Source organism: Taudactylus pleione, unplaced genomic scaffold (genome assembly GCF_031769625.1).
Source record: "Taudactylus pleione unplaced genomic scaffold, aTauple2 ptg000583l, whole genome shotgun sequence".
NCBI classification, from domain to species: Eukaryota; Metazoa; Chordata; class Amphibia; order Anura; family Myobatrachidae; genus Taudactylus; species Taudactylus pleione.
The window spans coordinates 1,920,876-1,940,431 of NW_028284985.1; the positions used below are offsets into that span (position 1 = coordinate 1,920,876).

The 19,556-nt window shown below is 45.5% G+C and overlaps 1 protein-coding gene across 7 annotated transcripts in view; it reads right to left on the reverse strand.

Moving 5' to 3' along the window:
* The window catches only part of DAB2IP (DAB2 interacting protein), a 575,200-nt gene that overhangs the window by 17,789 nt on the left and 537,855 nt on the right, over window positions 1-19,556 (reverse strand). For 6 of the 7 annotated variants that reach the window (XM_088453575.1, XM_088453574.1, XM_088453572.1 and 3 more), the window contains 2 exons: window positions 10,374-10,526; window positions 892-1,094 (listed from right to left, as the gene is read on the reverse strand). In XM_088453575.1, the coding sequence (XP_088309701.1) occupies window positions 892-1,094; window positions 10,374-10,526 (356 nt within the window). The remainder of the gene's footprint in view (window positions 1-891; window positions 1,095-10,373; window positions 10,527-19,556) is intronic. The other variant, XM_088453576.1, reaches the window with a different exon arrangement.

A 19,556-nucleotide genomic window follows, 5' to 3' on the forward strand; every position in this document is an offset into this window, starting at 1 on the left:
CCTCAGTGAATGGAGTCTGGCGGCTATGAATCAATATCGCGCCTATTAAAATGACGCTTTTTTTTTTTCTTTTTTGGGTTCAGAAGGCCCCAGATTTGGCTGATGTGCTGCATGTCAGTCTGACATCTCTGCTGAGTGTGCTGCAGGCCATGTAATCAGCCAGGAGGTAATGACGGCCTGCGTCGTGCTTTCAGCTTTTCTGTAATGTGTCCGCGCCCAGCGCTCTGGCGCGGTGTCTGGCGCTAGGTAAAATATGACAGATGCCTCTTCAATAAGCAGCTTTCAGGTAAAGAAGAGACTGGAGTCTCTAAGATGTTACAGTGACCGTAATGATTTGCAGCTGCGCGGACAGAGAGCTGCTCTGATTGACAATTAAAACTAGTGAAGTTTTGGGCCTATATAACACCAATGTATTCCCCTCTGTCTGTCTCTTATCTCGGCTACAGTCCGGTGACGAATGTGGCCCCTAACAGCGTTTCCTGTGGCCCCTGATTCACCAGATCGATTCTAATAAACAGAATTTGTGGCTCTCTGATTTGTCCGATTAAACTCGTCAGCGGCCGTTGGACACCCAGGTATGACCAGCAGGTGTCACTGTTGCACAAAGATCATAGTCTGCGACTAATATCTCTATACGGGCAGCGACATTCGGAGGCGGCGGAGCCTGCAGAAGGAATAATTAGAAAATCTCATTTATTTTCAATGTTAAGTAAATAACGATGAATGAAGTCGGTGTAATCATCCAGGACACCAGGAAGATTGCGTTGGAGGTTTAGGCTGCTGTAATGAGTCTGTGGTAGTGTTTTATATGGGTAACGGGGAGACAAGCGGTTGCTGGTTGACCATAAAGCCCGGAACCCCCCATTAAGCCGTACCCGGGTTCGTACCTACCTGCTTATTATCCCTTTCATTTGCATCTCCTTGTCGTCCTGCTGCCTCCGCAGCCGTTCCTCGCTCTCCTCCAGCCGGGCCTGGTATTCCAGCAAGATCTTCTGGGTCTGTTCGTCTTGGTTCTTACAGCGGTTCTCATACTCCTCCAGCTTCTTGTTGGATAGACGCAGCTTGTCCTGTAGCACCATGATTTCCTGCTGGTACTGCGGGGGAAACGGGCGTTAGTACCTTGCCTAGATGAGACCCTGATAGAGACCCTTTTGCTCTAGAGCAGGGGTCTTCAAACTTGGCCCTCCAGCTGCTGTGGAACTACACATCCCAGCATGCACTGCCATAGTTTCAGCATGCTGTTATATCAAGAAGGTGGTAGTGCATGCTGGGATGTGTAGTTCCACAGCAGCTGGAGGGCCAAGTTTGAAGACCTATGCTCTAGAGCCACAACACTATGCCCAGGATTATAGGTGGGCTGTTCATTATTTCAGTGTTACCGCCTGGACCGAATACATAAATATATTTCCGCGGTTGGTTTTCTATAACTGCCGCCATTATTTACCTCGCTCGGGCTACAATGTCCGATCTTTGCCAGGTCTCAGGAATAAAGCTGCTCGGGGGGGGGAAGTGTTCTAATCGGTGGTTGCATAGTTTGACTGACAACCGTGCGCTGAGCAGTGTTTTACCAGGCGCTATGCTCTCTCCCGGCAGGTGTAAGGTTTAGGGAGAGCTGGCCCAGGAGCTAGCACTCTACCGGCACCGCAACTATTCTTCTGTGTTATTCGGCTGCCCTCTACCTCGTACAGGTGCGCAGGCCGGAGGATGTCTGCCGCAGCGAGAATACGGCACAATAGATTTTCTTCCGCAGACTTTGGCTTATCTGATCGAGAACGAGGTGCTACGCGATAAGGCAAAATAAATATACCGGATGAATTAGTGGTAGGGCCGCGCTTAAACGCTGCAAGACGGCAGTAATGTGAGGTCAGAGGTTCAACAAAATGGCTGCTGCCGTTGCTGTATGCCGACTTCGGTCGCTGACTTTACAGATGATGTCAAAAAAATAAAAATAAACAATTGCTCAAAAGAAAAAAATATATATCTGCACCTTACTGGGATACTGGGAACATATTGGGTGTAGGATTAAGAGAATAGAACAAGGTGAATATATAGAATAGGTATAAAGAGACCCCAGGCTGCCGACATGGGTGTAACTACCATAGGTGCATGGGGTACAGCTGCTATGGGGCCCAGGGCTGAGGGTGTCCATCTTCCTTGTCATAGTTCCATGTGTTATATACATTGCTCACCATTGGGTACCATAGGGGCCCTTACACACATTTGCTATGGGGCCTTTAAATACCCAGTTACACCCCTGCCTGCAGCCCAGGTGTCCGTCTAATGATGAACTACAGATGGGCCGCTGTGTGGATGTGATGTGATCGCCATTTCTGTAGCACCTGGCATTATACAGAGACTTAATATTATTATTATCATCATTATCGTTTATTTATGAAGCGTTGACACGTAGCACAGCGCAGCTCATAGATGGGATCATAACGCTACAGGAGGCACCGCTGGCCCTGTCCATAGGAGCTTACAATCTGAGCGGTGTGGGGAATAACCATTGTCGCCGCTGGGGGGTGGGGATAGTGTACGGCAGTCATTAGTCTGATCCTCACCGGGGTGACAATGCCTTCACCGTTATATTAAAGTCGACTGGTCCAATATTCACTGACTATGTGCCTCATGCCTCAGTGATGTCACAAACATAAGGGGGCGATGTTTCCAGCCTTGGGGAGTGATAAAGTGGAAAAAGTTGCCCAAAGCAACGAATCTGCTCCTGTTATTGTGTAGACTGTGAAGGATGGAGGACAGCGAGATGTTGTTTGGGAGAATCGTCTCCACTTTATCGCTCTCTCCAAGGTTTGATCCATCTCTCTGTAGCCTTTAATGTGTAGGTTCACCGTGCACAGTACAGGGCTGGTCTGCAAGTGCTGTTACTGGGTGCAGCTTATGTAACAGAGCCCCCCATCATCTGTGGAGAATATATATATATATATATATATATATATATATATATATATATACACATACATACATATATATATATATACTGTACATGGGTTAATTGAAGATCAAACTATTTTTGAGCATTTTTTTTTTTAAACTGCACAATTTGTGCCTCTGTGTATTACGGGGGCCCGTAAATGTAACCGGTTACTAGTAGTGGGTAAAGCAGTTTGGGCTCTTATAGGCCTCTCAGAGGTCCACTCATACACACAATAAGGTATTTACTAAAGTGCGGGTTTTTAGAAGTGCAGATGTTGCCCATAGCAACCAATCAGATTCTAGCTATTATCTTCTAGAAGGTGCTGGATAAATGACAGTTAGAATCTGATCGGTTGCTATGGGCAACATCTTCACTTTTAAAACCTCTCACTTTAGTAATTATGCCCCAATGTCTCCGCCACCAGTTGTCTCTCAGAAGTCCACGGAACAGACAGATAATGATGTAGAGCTGATAATAATGGCCTAGTGTAGCGATAGAAATGTATAATTGTCACAATTTATTCCACACAATTAATAAAACCATTAATAAAATGAATAGTTTTATTAATTGTTGTGTGGAATAAATTGTGACAATTATACATTACATTCAGCGCCCTGCTTTTGCTATTTTTATTATTCTATTGAAGAGACTGACGATCTCTCGTTCAGCGGCTGCTGGGAGAGACAACTCTTGACAGCGCCGCGTTCGTTAAGTATCTTTTAGTGTAGTGATAGAGCCGAGTATATACCCGGAGGGGATCTGGACGGTAATACGCGCACGCTCCCTCAGTAGGCCGCCATAGCTAGATAGCACAGTGCGCAGGGAAGTTTTCTTTTTGGTGGGGAAACGCCACATGGGGCGGAGCGCACAGCGGGACTGAAGCACAATGTTTCTAAGTATCAATGGCAAAAATACATAACCAGATCCCTCTGGGTGACTGCTCCGTAATATTTAGGATATATGGTGTGTGTGTGTGTGTGTGTGTGTGTGTGTGTGTGTGTGTGTGTATGTGTATTTTATTCCTGGCTGCTCTAATTGCAAACAAAAAATAACACATTTGCAGTATATACACAACATAAACCCATCACCCCGAATGTTGAAAAGAACATCAAACTTTTATCTAGATCCAGGTAATTAGAACGCGGGTAAAATGCCCTAAGATCTCCTATATTTAGCAGTCAGAATACAATTCTGTGGAACGTACTGTAAACCAGCGCACTCACGTTATACGCGGACCAGATGATATGTAAAGTGCTGTTCAGTACAACTCTGTTATGGGCGGATATATGACAGGGAGATAACCACTTTCCTTCTGTTCAAATGTAACTATCCAAAAAAAAACCGGTTAGATGGGTTTCGGCAAAGCTTCCCCCTGGCAATGTGCGGAAAACTGCGGCCGTACAATTGCCGTAGGTACAGGAAACCCACTGAAAATGCTTTATCTATTAAAATGCTAACCCAATCACAAGCCGTGTTTACACGCTGGCAGCTGGTGATTATCAATGGGACTGGAGGTTCGTTCCTGTTGAGCCAAAGACATCAGCAGCAAAGCAATGAGATACTATTAAAGAACAATTCCAAACTACCGTCGCCGATTAGTATTTTTTTTGTTGTTGGTTTAATAAAAAAATGCATTTATTTAATGATGTATTTTCCCATTTATTTCAATCAGCAATGGGTTTTTAAGGGCTCAGAACACTCATTGTAATGCTTTGTCCATTTAAATTAATGGGAAATCTCACTGTTTCTCAGACAACCCCTGAGATTATTTCTGGAGGTTTCCATTATATAAGTGAATTGCAAATCGAACATTTAAATTATAATTTATTTTTTATATCAAAATCTGCCTTTAGTGTCTGTAGGAGAGAGTTTGGGGTCTTCTTACTGTTACTCCTCCATATTACAGATGTGTCCGTTATGGCGCCACATGGCACGCGACGCCTGGCACGATTCCTGCACCGCGTACTTTTCCCCCAGTTCTGCGTCTTACCTCACTTATAGTGTACAATGTACTTAGGATGAGTGTTCTGGCGTAGCTAAGTAGTAAATTCCTCGGAGCGATAAACAGGTATATTTGGCGTGATTTGGGGACACATCTGTATGTTATGAAGCTGTATGATCTGGCCACAGTCTGGTCAGTTAGTTGGCTTTAATATACAGACAGAAATAAAGAATATATTAAGTATTTATAAACCTACACATAATGAGGCTAATTCTGGTTTGAAAGAACAGCGAAAAACCCCACAAACCACCGGCTGTTGTTACATATAGCCCACAGATGCCACACAGCTTCATTCTTACACTACAGCATAGATCTGAGCTAGGACACCCCCCTCCCAAATCTAACTCCCCTCCTCCTGCAGCGCAGCAGGGTGTTACCCAGGGGCAAAGTTACTGGCTGTTTGTTTTCACTCCCAACTCAGAATCAGCCCCAATGTGCGGCGCGGCGCTGTACAGGGAATACTGTGTAGCAACAGTGAAACTTGACACATCGCGCGTACAGTAAGTGTAAATGAACATATACACACAATAAGTGGACAGTAGGTGGACATACTGTGTCACACGTATAGCAAGTGGATATATACGTACACAGAGTGTAGATATTATACTTTCTGTAAGGGGCCATATCATAAGGACAATACAGAGCAATAAACAATGAAGGTTCAGTCACTGTGAGGGAAAGGGAGTTCAACACTCAAAGAGCCTGTACCCAACTTAAGGTCAACAAGAGATGAGGAGTGCTGATATAGCCCTTACCACTAACATAGGCTTATTGTTTTCTACATAAAGATCGGCACCATATAAACATATTCCCTTTATTTTCTTTGTCACCAAAACCTGCTGCCTGGCACTACTGGCTTTGCCCTTCTGCTCCACGGGAGGTTTCTGTCCTCCCTGAGCTCGCCTTAGGACACCTGCGATACGGTTTGACAGGTGTACCGCCCCAGTCAAACTCCCCACCTGCCACTGTCCCTGCCTGGCACCACTGGCTCACTGCCTGGCACTACTGGCTCGCTGCCTGCTGCCTGGCACCACTGGCTCGCTGCCTGGCACCACTGGCTCACTACCTGCTGCCTGGTACCACTGGCTCAGGGAACATTGGTTCCTACACATGCATTTTACCTTTAATGGTTTCTGCATGAGTAAGTTTAATATGATTCCTACACACAATATATTTCTTTATCTCTAGCAACCGGCACCAATGATGATACAAGCAAAATGCGCTGTTCAGTATTACCCCACCCACACCTCAAAGTCAAGGACTAAAATGCTGTTGATATAGGGCAAAAAGCTCAAACGGCAAAGCAAAGCACTGATCAATCCTGTCTCTGTGTGAGATCACCAGTCTGTACAGACCTGATCTGATGCCCAGGTAGTGTAAGTCTGTGACTGAGAGCTCTACACGGCCAGACCCTGAACACTTCTTATAGCAGAGTGATTCAAGACCAAGAAGCTCCACCCTCATTATCACTTTGCTATGAGCAAACAGCAGGTAGTTTGTGCAGATTAATTAAATGTAAAGATAATTATTTCAGAAAAAGTTATTTAACACAGAATTTGGTGTATCCCTGTGTTCCACGCTCCAAAAACGCTCTGGTCAGTCAATTTAGTTCAAGTAAAATCAACACTTCTACGTGTTGGGAATATAGATTGTAAGCTCCTCTGGGGCAGGGACCGATGATTCCCTGTAAAGCCCTGTGTAATATGTGCGCGCTGTTTAAGTAACTGATAAGACACAACGAAGTATTGCAGACACCCATAAATAATATCTCAGCACAATAGTAATTTTTAGTCTAGAATGTGTCGTCTTCTGGAAACTGCTCCCTCCCGGACTTTGCGGATTTTCCTCACATACATGAACGTTTCTCCGCGCGCGATGGTCAGGTCACAGCGCACGTCCCATTACATTACCAGTACTAATTGGACCTAGCTGGAATGGATGAAGTGTTTCTGATAATATTCCTGCTTCATACACTGTCCAGAGAGAGGGTCGTATTACATAAAGTACACGAAATGTCAGTGACTATCACGGAGAGACGCGAGTGACGGGCCGCAGACAGCTGTTATCCTCGTCTATATGGGGTAGGGGGCTGAGCCATTCGCTGGTAATTATTCTATTCCGTGCTCTGTGTATTTACATATTGCCAGGCGGGGGGGATTAGAAGCCATCTTAATCATTGAGTAAGACTGGGGAAAGCTGCTCGGTGTGACGGTGCTTCAGGCGCCAGCTCTCAGAGGGAACGATGGCCCCTGCCTGGAGAGTGCCATCCAGCAGTGCCCGCTTGCCTGAGGATAGTGGTTTTATGGGACGTGTTCCCTTCCTCCAATGTAGTCATTTCTTTAATGAGGTGCTTGTGCGGAGATGGACCCAGCTGGAAACCCCTTCACAAAGAATTACTCTGTGCAGCTCGCGATGAGAGCTGGTGAACCAGCAGCACAGAGAACGAGTAGAGCTGCTGTGCCATCCATCCGCCGCCCGCCATCATTAAATATGGATAGGATACCAAGGTAGTGCAGCATTCAGTGCCCAACACCATCCACAGTAAGACGTGGAGACCTCCCAGGATTTTGCTCTCACTGATTTAAAGTTCTCCACCTTCCCGATGAGTAAATAGAATTAAGAAAAGAGCTGGCTGCTGCAGTACCGCGGGTGGCCTGTGCTCACCATGGTGGAGCTGTTTTGTAATCTGATTTTATATTAATTGTGAATGAAAAGATGTTTTCAGGGAAAGGTCTTATGACATTATTCCTTGTACAATCATCCTGAAAGCTACAATCTCCGCTTCCTCTCACTATCTATTGCCATGTAAACCTAAAATAATCACTGCCCCCTGTAACGCTCATGCAGATCGTTGATGTGTTTTTACACCACTCTTTGAGGCTTTCGCTGCAGCATCTCAATGGGGTTAAGGTCAGGACTCGACCATTCTGAAGCCCAGATTCTTTTCTTTTCCAGCTGTGGCAGTGTTCTCCCCACGCTTTATTTGTTGGGCGGTCCGCCTGGCAAAAATCTGCCACCGCCCGGCAGAACTAGCGGCAATGCAGCCGATGCTTTGCACCGGGGCCCGCACCCGCTGCTAGTGTCCCACAAGTGTAGGGCAGACCGCAGTGAGTAGCCGTCTGCCCTACACAGAAACACACACACAGCCGCCAGCGGCAGCGCAGCCAGCCAATGAGAGTCATACAGACTCTGATTGGCTGCTGCGGCCACGGAGGGAGCCGGCTAAAGCTCACTCATGAGCTCCCATTCCGGCTTCCCCCGCAGCGGTTGATGGGGTGCAGAGCGGGCTGGGAGCAGCGGACAGCAGCGGTCGTCGGCTGGACCAGGGATCAGGTAAGTTGTCTATTTTTTTTGTGAGTATGCGTTACTGTTTAAAGGGGGCTGTTACTGGGGGCACTGTATAAAGGGGGCTGCTACAGTCTGGGGGCACTACTTCAGCCTGGGGGCACTGCATAAGGGCAAAGCTAAACTAAAGGGGGCACTGTATAAAGGGGAAAACTACAGGGGGCACTGCATAATGGGCACTTTTGACTGAGAGCCAGTGGGGGAGCAGCCTGAGACCTGTTGGGCTGGATTGGTAAGGGAGATACCACTTTTCCTGGAGCGCGTAATTGCAAAGGCCCCCCCCCACCCGGCTACTTTTTGATGCCACCCGGCTGGAAAAACTTTCTGGGGAGAACACTGTGTAGCGTTGCTGGTGTGCACAAGATTGTCCTGTTCTCCTAAGTCGGCCACATTTTCCTCTACAATACTCTAGTGCAGTGGTGTCAAACTCGGGCCCTCCAGCTGCAGTGGAACTACACATCCCAGCATGCAGTGCCACAGTTTTGCTATTAGGACATGCTAAAAATGTGTCAGGGCATGCTGGGATATGTAGTCCCACAAAAGCTGAAGAGCCTGAGTTTGACACCACTGCTCTAGTGCAACGAAGTGTTCATGGTGGAGTCATGACTGCGAGAGCCCGGGTCCCACCAGCACATGCTTGACGGCTGGAGCTGTATTACGACCAAACCGCGCTGGTCGTGTGTGTCCAGAGACCATTGTTCTGGAAGTCTTGTGCTTAATTCAAATGCAACTCCATGTTTTTATCTAGAAGAGAAGTCTCCTGGCAGCGCTTCCATTACAAGCTATACCTGCCCAGATGCTAGACTGGCCTGGATTGTGTAGACAGACGCCTGTAGATCCCTGGATGTAGCTTTTGAGTTCCCGGTGATTTCTTAGAGCAAAGTGCGGTCTCCCTATGACGTACATTTGTATATAATCTCTCTCTATATAGAATAATGGGGATTCAACCGTTCCATATGCATAAAGAGCGGCAATTGGTTCTCTGTGATCGCTGCAGACGTAGGGGTCTATTTACTAAGCAGTGTTAGGAGACAGAGTGACAAGTGATAAGGTACCAGCCAATCAGGGAGCTGATTGGCTGGTACCTTATCACTTTCTTATCACTTTCTTATCACTTGTCACTCTGTCTCCTCACACTGCTTAGTAAATAGACCCCGTAATCTCCTTGGTGGTGACATGGACCTGAGCAGCTGGTGCTGCCGGTACAGAGATTGCGGCACGGCCTGGTGATGAGATCATGACGCGTTCTTGATTTAGCAGCAACGAGGCTACAAATGATCTTTATTATTAATATAGGCGCATCAGGATACACTTACCCCTTCACGTAAGGCTGAGTGTTCATGGCGGATTATGATAAACAATGAAAAACTAAAAACGGTGATGGGGTATTGGCTACATGAGATTAAAGGTATCAAATTTTATAACTTGGTGAGGACTAGACGATTGCTGCTTATGTCCTGATATGTAAAAACACAGATTTCTAAGAGCGTATACTTCTACTGGTTTACTTGGTAGTGTGTATAATATGTGTGTATGTGTGTGTGTGTGTGTGTGTGTGTGTATGTATGTATTATATGTGTGTATGTAAAATATATATATATAATGAGGTCTGTTTCCCATTTAATTGGGGTGGTATAATTCCATTATTGGGGTGTTATCTGGACTCTCTCTTACTATAAATTAGTGCTACAATTCTCCTACATCAGTGGTTCCCAAACTCAGTCCTCAAGTCACCTAACAGACCAGGTCTAAAGGATATCTGTGCTTGAGCACATATGGTTAAATCAAATTGAGGTACTATTTAAGCCAGCTGTGCTCAAGCATGGATATCCATAAAACCTGGACTGTTTGGGTGACTTGAGGGCTGGGCTTGGGAACCTATGTCCTACACAATACAAATGACTCCCTGTACAGCCCATGACGGATCTCCTAGAGGACTGGGGATGGTGAGTGAGCAGTGGTCGCAGCCTGTGACAGTGGTGCCCTAGTTCTTTAGGTGTCCATAGGCAACTGGCTACATTGCCTTCTCTGAGGCTCACGCCTGCACAGCGCTGATCTGTGAGGGGTAACGAGGGACCTTACTGTGCCTTTTACCTTTGCTGCTTGGCTCATGTCCTCCTTACTCCTGATCTTATCCCTGTGCTTGAAATCTGGGTCAATGCACTCATCTTCTACCAGCTGCATATTCATATTCAACAACCAAGCAGCTGTGCGGTCCAGGGCATTGGGGCTCACGGGTGAGGGGGCCTAAAACGAAACATACAACCATAACAAAAGAAAACCATGAAATAAAAAAAAATAAATAAAACTAAAATATGAATCTGGTAGCAAAATAAAAGTGGAAATGAAGTTAATTTGCAGCGCTTTACACATCTCACATAAAGGCTCAACGCCGTGCTTCTCGCAACAGGGACCCTGCGGCCCTACAGACGTTGCTGAAATCGGTCAGTAGCCTGCTGGGACCTGTAGTTCAACAACGGCTAGGAAGCCATAGTGTGCCTGCCACAGCTCTGCAACACTCAGGCAGCAATCATGAGGGTAATACATGAACGATCAGTTGCACAGATTAAAATATTTTCGCAATTGCAATTATTTAAATCTCCCCCACTAGGTCAGCACCCGTCCCCCTAAATTCAACAATCCTCTGTCCTGTCTTACTGAGCTGGGAGGGTTACTTTCTGGACACGCCCAATGTGGGAGGTGCCTACTGGACGAGGCACGAGTGATGTCTGTCAGTTATTTAAGTGGAGCCTCACACCTCAGATGGCCCTTCCCACAATAGGCGGAGTCACATCTTTAGCCAGCTGAGTAAGACGGAACAATAAGTCTATATTTATCTAACGATGTGCGAGTGATCTTATCTCTCCGTTTGCCTTTGGTGACGGCTGTAACTTACAAGCTGTGTGAAGGTGAGATACACTGGACATAACCTGGAGGCAGTGCTGGACACGTGGCATTTTATTGCCCATAATGGAAGACACCCTCCACAAACATCGGAGGCTGCGTCTAACACACTGACATACACAGGCCAGAATACACTGCTTGAGAACCGACGCCAAAGCCAGGTCACTCTCCAATAATGACAGGCTTCGGGGCTCATTCACCTAAGCTCTCATTGCTTTCTCTACGCTGAATGAAGACCGTTACTCTGTACAGCACGGAGATCGCCATAGGGATCAGTGATCCTCACACCTGCATTTCCCTGTACGTTCCGCTGAACCACACGCACCAAACACAGACAGTGGCCCCGTATTCAGATCCGACATAGAGCGCCGGGGTCTCTTCTGTACCTTTATTAAGGATTTTTGGTAGCTTATAAAGAAGCAGCCAGGCGGTTGGCGCACCAATCACTTGATGGAGACTCCCGCCCTATGTCTATAGAACCTTTATTATGTCATATTTCTAATCTCGCCCATCTTGTGTAGTTCTCCTGGCTAGATGGTTTCCGTCATACACGTGTCCTCATTACCTAGCGTCCAGTTGCCCAGGACCTGCACCCCAAGAGGGACTATTTGCTGCCACTTGAGTAACAGTGTATGGGGATACATCTGTATTACTGTACCCCCAGGAACAATGGAGATATTATTAATAACAGAAAGAATTCTAGACACCGATTTATTGAGCTGAATACAATAACCTCAGTACGGATCATCAATGCAGGCGATCAGCTGCTCGTGTCTGTGACTTATACAGATCCGCAATGTAGGCGATCAACTGCTCGTGTCTGTGACTTATGCAGGCGATCAGCTGCTCGTGTCTGTGACTTATACAGATCAGCAATGCAGGCGATCAGCTGCTCGTGTCTGTGAATTATACAGATCATCAAATTTCATAAACTTTTACTGTCGCCCAGACATTCTCCATTTCCCATCTCCTCACCAGCATAATTATTCTATATTAATAGTAGAACGGCATCAGTTATTACAGGAGTTGCATACACTGAGAAATGCGGGGAAAAATGATAGTTACAATCTGATTGGATGCTACAGACAACACTGTTTTTCCTTTGCACCATTTTCTGTAAATGTCCCGTTTGTAATGTACACAATCCATCCGCACTGCGCACAGGGAACATCATCCATCTGTAGCATTTCCCCAACTAGAAAAACATTCATCGGACTGACCTACTGAGGGGCGTTTGTACGATTGGTGGTTCTGTGACTGCGGAACTGTCATTATGTATCGCTGTGATGGATCTGCCGCTGCAATTTACCATGCCGCGTCTCCTCTAGGGAATAGTGATCACCAGCCTAATGTTGCTGGATAACGGCGGCACATGCGTAAAGGGAACCGATCTGGCAGGCATCCAATGAGGTATCCCCATCACCAAATGTATGTAAGCAGGATAAAATAGGCTACCGGAGAAATGGCGACTTTTGTCAGGGTTAAAATCTTACACAGAGAGAAATGTAAATGGCGCCTCTCTCCTGCGTTTTTGCAGATATTTTGGCTTATCGCCACTTATTAAATAGACTCCAAAGTCCCTATTGTACATTTAGGTGTCATAGCTAGAAAAGCTAAAGGGGGTTATTGACATAATGCCCAAAGCAGACAGCATGGAAGAGAGGGGGACAGGGGTATATGGGAACCACCAGTGTTTTATTTGGGGTACCGGTAATGTCGACGGGAGAAAGCGGACGCGGCTGTAATGTTTGTTTTAAGCATTTTAACTGTGTTGGTATTATACTGTAACTTTATACTGTATAAAGTTATAATGCTGACACGGTTAAAATGCTATAAATTATACGTGACCGTAAAGCACCGTGTGTAAATTTATAATGTTGACAGTTAAAACCTTTTAAAAAACATTACAACTACGTCGCCTTTCTCCGGTCGACATTACAATGTTGACATCTTGAACTGCAGTCTATGTAACTACATCCCTTATATAATACGGCTCGCACACTGTTATATAGTATTTGTGTTTGGAGATGGAGCCTTCGCTGTTACTTATTATCCTCCTTTGTTTATATGGCGCTGACATATTCTGCAGCACCGTACGCTGGGAGAACGCTATGCAGGGTCATCTGTCCAGCGGAAATTACAATCTCATTTTCCTTGGGCAGTAGCCCGCGCACCAGGGCCGGCAGGACGCACGCGCACCAGGGCCGGCAGGACGCACGCACATCTGTGAAACACTCTAAACATAACTGCCACTAAATAGCACTAGCAATGTATGTATGGGCAGGTATACAGGTTATCCAGTCTCTGTGTGTGTAGTATCTTTTATTTTTAGATCAATCGCTCGCATGTAGGAAACTGAGTTCCAAAATAAAATGACTAAACTTTAACAGATGTAAACAGAGATGACGTTTTCTTGCAGGAATAGTGCTGGTTCTGAGTGACATGCTTCCAGCCCCCATACCCTGTAAAGGTGGTCTCTGCCCCACTGTGCTATCTGGTACATCTGCAGGAATGCAACGCCGCTGTGTGAGCTATTGCCAGCAAGCGCATTTGGCGAAAGAGGCAGCATTGATTTTTGTATCGATATTTGCAGAATTATTAATGCCACTACAAATTAATTACAGATGAACATTTTCCTGTACAGTGGGGATGGTCTGCGCTGACACTGAACGACCCTGAGAGTCTGCATTTCTGTGTATTCCTTCTCTGCCCAGACATTATACTGTGAGAGTCCGCAGCGGAGAGTGCAGACTACTGTATCTATGGGGAGGCCGGGGGAAACCTATACATTGCACATTTACAATTCATATTCCCCGGTGGGGTGATAATAACGCCGTTCTACTATTTCTACCTCATGGTTGGAAATCATTTAAACTATCAGATTCATTAACAGCATTAAGGGCACTTACCCACTGGGGTGTTCAGTACTGGTGACATCATAGTGAGCACTTGTGCGTAGGGGGACAATGGAGTTAACGCAACAAGTATGTAGATAAATGGCGCCACAACGCAAACTCTCTCAGAAGCAGGGGCAGAACTATGGGAGACAATGGAGGCGCCTGCCGCCGGGCACCAAATTAAAACTTGCCTCCGGGCACCTGAGATGAACTAACGCCACTGCTCAGACGCAAGGGCAGATGGTGGTGGGTAAGGCCTCCACATAACCCCCTGCCATCCATCGTGGTTGGTGGGGTCAGGATGTGTGAGAAGCTTTAATCTGGCGCCGCAGCCCGTCTGCCTGATGTTACTGGCATTATTTATCATTCTACTGGGTAACATCCGTCATTTACTTCGGAACAAACTGTAATTTCTTAAAAACATTTTTCCTTCAGAGACGAACTGAAGATCAAACACTTACAGAGGACATGGACGTGAGAGGAGCCGTCGCCACCGCCGTAGTAACCGGAGATGATGATGTAATAAAAGGAGCGTTCAGTCTGCGCAGTGCAGCTGCCTCTGATTCTCAATCACGCCATTACCATATCGCTGGATGCCTGAACAGCGCTGTCCTCGGAATTAGTATTGATTGCTACAGTACACACGCATGCTACATTTACTAATGTCAACACTCGCAGAGTTATTACTCATAAATCAATAGCTGTAAACAAAAGGCCGACCGTCTGATTGATGATCTGAGATAGAGGGGACGGTACACAGCACAGTCCTCAGCAGGTTACAGACGCAGCGCTCCTGGCACGGTAATGCGGGAAAGGCTGACTGCTCCATTAATGGTAAAAAGGTTATATGACTATATATCACTAACTGACACTAAGGGCCGTATTCAATTGCCAGCGAAAAGTTTCCGTCGATTACGTCATTTCGCCAGGCGGAAACTTATCCCCGTATTCAATTCCAAAGACACTTCGCCGGTGCAAAAAGTCTGCGCCTTGTAACCGGCGGAAAAGATTCGCCTCTGAATGGAGGCGAAAAAATGTGCAGAATTGGGGGTTTGGGGTGCAAAGTTGTGGGAACACCCTTGCAGCCTTGGGACAGTCTCCCAAAGGTAAACTGCGTCAAAAAAAGTTACAAACTTAAGATCACCCCCAAAGAGTACTTTTGTTTTGGGGACGTAAAAAAAAACAAAGTTGGGGGACAAAGTTAAACACTAGCGAAATAGACTCCAGGGGGTCCCCCGAGTGTGCCCCAGGTGTTTTTTTTTTTTTTTTATTGCAGGTGATTGCTGATGGTACGTTTTCTAGGTTTTTTATAACCTCACTTTAGCGATATTTAACCATGCTTGCACCCATTTTCATGTAGCCCAAATTGACTGGGACTTCTTATTTTTGCCAAAAAACCCTGCTAAATGCTATTCTCCACCACTTGTGCAAAGACGCTAAATAGCAGCTATTGAGAGCATTTAAGCACCCCAAATAGTGATCCCCAATGTCAGTGCACCTTTTGGGGGGTGTCAGGCTGATGTCCCCAAATCTGACAGCACTTTTCACCTGCTTGAGATTCGCCGGGACGTGTTTTCGCATCCTTTGGAATTGAATAGGGCGAAATGCAACCGCGTGCACGTAAAGAGTTTTCTCCAAAAACACACATTGTAGGAGGAACGTCCAGGAATTTTCGCCGGCAATTGAATACGGCTCTAAGTCTCTATACTGTATATATCACTAATAGTAAGTCTCTATACTGTATATATCACTAATAGTAAGTCTCTATACTGTATATATCACTAACAGTAAGTCTCTATACTGTATATACTGTAACTTCACCCCACAGTTATAGCTTCTACACTCAGCATATCAAACACGTACATGACCATAATATACATCTATTACATTATATACATACACTACACCCCCAACATGACCTGACTGCTGTACATGATCATACTACACATATATTACACTGTATACAGACATAGGACACTACACCCCCAACATGTCCTGACCGCTGTACATGACCATAATACACATCTATTACACTGTATACAGACATAGGACACTACACCCCCAACATGACCTGATCGCTGTACATGATCATAATACACATCTATTACACTGTATACAGACATAGGACACTACACCCCCAACATGTCCTGACCACTGTACATGATCATACTACACATCTATTACACTGTATACAGACATAGGACACTACACCCCCAACATGTCCTGACCACTGTACATGATCATAATACACATCTATTACACTGTATACAGACATAGGACACTACATCCCCAACATGTCCTGACCACTGTACATGATAATAATACACATCTATTACACTGTATACAGACATAGGACACTACACCCCCAACATGACCTGACTGCTGTACATGATCATACTACACATATATTACACTGTATACAGACATAGGACACTACACCCCCAACATGACCTGACCACTGTACATGATCATACTACACATCTATTACACTGTATACAGACATAGGACACTACACCCCCAACATGTCCTGACCACTGTACATGATCATACTACACATCTATTACACTGTATACAGACATAGGACACTACATCCCCAACATGTCCTGACCACTGTACATGACCATAAAACACATCTATTACACTGTATACAGACATAGGACACTACACCCCCAACATGTCCTGACCACTGTACATGATCATAATACACATCTATTACACTGTATACAGACATAGGACACTACACCCCCAACATGACCTGACTGCTGTACATGATCATACTACACATATATTACACTGTATACAGACATAGGACACTACACCCCCAACATGACCTGATCGCTGTACATGACCATAAGACACATCTATTACACTGTATACAGACATAGGACACTACACCCCCAACATGACCTGATCGCTGTACATGACCATAAGACACATCTATTACACTGTATACAGACATAGGACACTACACCCCCAACATGTCCTGACCGCTGTACATGATCATACTACACATCTATTACACTGTATACAGACATAGGACACTACACCCCCAACATGACCTGACCACTGTACATGATCATACTACACATCTATTACACTGTATACAGACATAGGACACTACACCCCCAACATGTCCTGACCACTGTACATGATCATACTACACATCTATTACACTGTATACAGACATAGGACACTACATCCCCAACATGTCCTGACCACTGTACATGATAATAATACACATCTATTACACTGTATACAGACATAGGACACTACACCCCCAACATGACCTGACTGCTGTACATGATCATACTACACATATATTACACTGTATACAGACATAGGACACTACACCCCCAACATGTCCTGACCGCTGTACATGATCATAATACACATCTATTACACTGTATACAGACATAGGACACTACACCCCCAACATGTCCTGACCGCTGTACATGATCATAATACACATCTATTACACTGTATACAGACATAGGACACTACACCCCCAACATGTCCTGACCGCTGTACATGATCATAATACACATCTATTACACTGTATACAGACATAGGACACTACACCCCCAACATGTCCTGACCACTGTACATGACCATAATACACATCTATTACACTGTATACAGACATAGGACACTACACCCCCAACATGACCTGACCGCTGTACATGACCATAATACACATCTATTACACTGTATACAGATATAGGACACTACACCCCCAACATGACCTGACCGCTGTACATGATCATAATACACATCTATTACACTGTATACAGACATAGGACACTACACCCCCAACATGTCCTGACCGCTGTACATGATCATAATACACATCTATTACACTGTATACAGATATAGGACACTACACCCCCAACATGTCCTGACCGCTGTACATGATCATAATACACATCTATTACACTGTATACAGACATAGGACACTACACCCCCAACATGTCCTGGCCGCTGTACATGACCATAATACACATCTATTATACCGTATACAGACATAGGACGCTACACCCCAACATGTCCTGACCACTGTACATGATCATAATACTAGATATAATAGAATTCTATTACACAATATCAGGCATATTAATTTATGTCACTGTGGCTACACTATTACCATTATGTAGTAAACAAAAATTAGCCAACTCAATATATATGAGGCTTACACAGTGGGAGACAGGACATTATGGCAGCCTCCAACCGACAGAACACAGAGAATACGGTACTTATATGGTCGGTAGCCACATCACGCCCTGAGAAGTCACCGGCTTATATACATTGCCGTAATTACCAGGACACCAGTTATTCACCAGCTGCCACAACCGCACCCCCAATACACACTCCCCCCCCTTTACAACAGGCGTTGTTAATTACTTTGCTATTAATCTCTGCATCCGATGGGCCAGTGAGACGCCGGCTGCTCTAATCTCCGGGTGAGACGTTCTAACCTACAGTTATCGCACCAATAAGTATTTCTAAGTGCTTTGTAGGTTGCTCACAGCTGAAGGCCGAGCGATGTGACTCCGGCTCGTCTCTCCTTTCTGCATGAACGACCTTGCAATCTAATTGTACCAGCAGACAAATCCCTGGCTGCTGTGATAAAGCTGCTCTATATAGTTATCATTTCTATAGTGACAGGTTGTAATGGAAATAAAACTGCACTTCTATCCATTAGGAAGCAGATAACGGCCCCCTTACAATACGCCTTGCGAGATGCAGTGATGATAGCCCCATTCTCCCTACTACTCAATTAGGAATAGGTTAGGACGGAGTATACGGCTGAGCCTGCAGCCAGGATGGGATTGTCTGGGTGCATTTGTGTCTCATACAGTATGTACAGAGAATCTATACAGCAGAAACAGATAACAGTATTTTAACTCCTCATTGGTATAAAATATTTGTAATCTAGAAGTAGAGTTGGAAGCGGTTATTCAGTCTGGCTTCCGTTCTCTCCACTCCACTGAAACTGCGCTCACGTAAGTCAGCAACGACCTCCTTGCTGCCAAATTAAAGGCCACTACTCTCTGCTCATTCTCTTTGATCTCTCTGCTGCTTTCAACACCGTGGACCACCCTCTCCTGCTGCATATCCGTCACTCCCTTGGTCTACGTGACACTGCCCTCTCCTGGCTGTCCTCCTACCTCTCTGACCGATCCTTCTCTGTTTCCTCTCATGACTCCTCTTCCCCCCCACAGCCTCTTACAGTAGGTGTTCCCCAAGGTTCTGTTCTTGGACCTCTCCTATTCTCTCTCTATACGTCCTCTCTAGGTGAACTCATCAGCTCTTTTGACCTCCATTATCATCTCTGTACTGATGACACTCAGATCTACCTTTCCTCACCTGATCTTTCCCCCTCTATACTGACTCGTATCTCTAACTGTCTCTCTGCTATCTCTTTCTGGATGTCCCAGTGATTTCTCTAACTTAATATGTCTAAGACAGAGCTGATCGT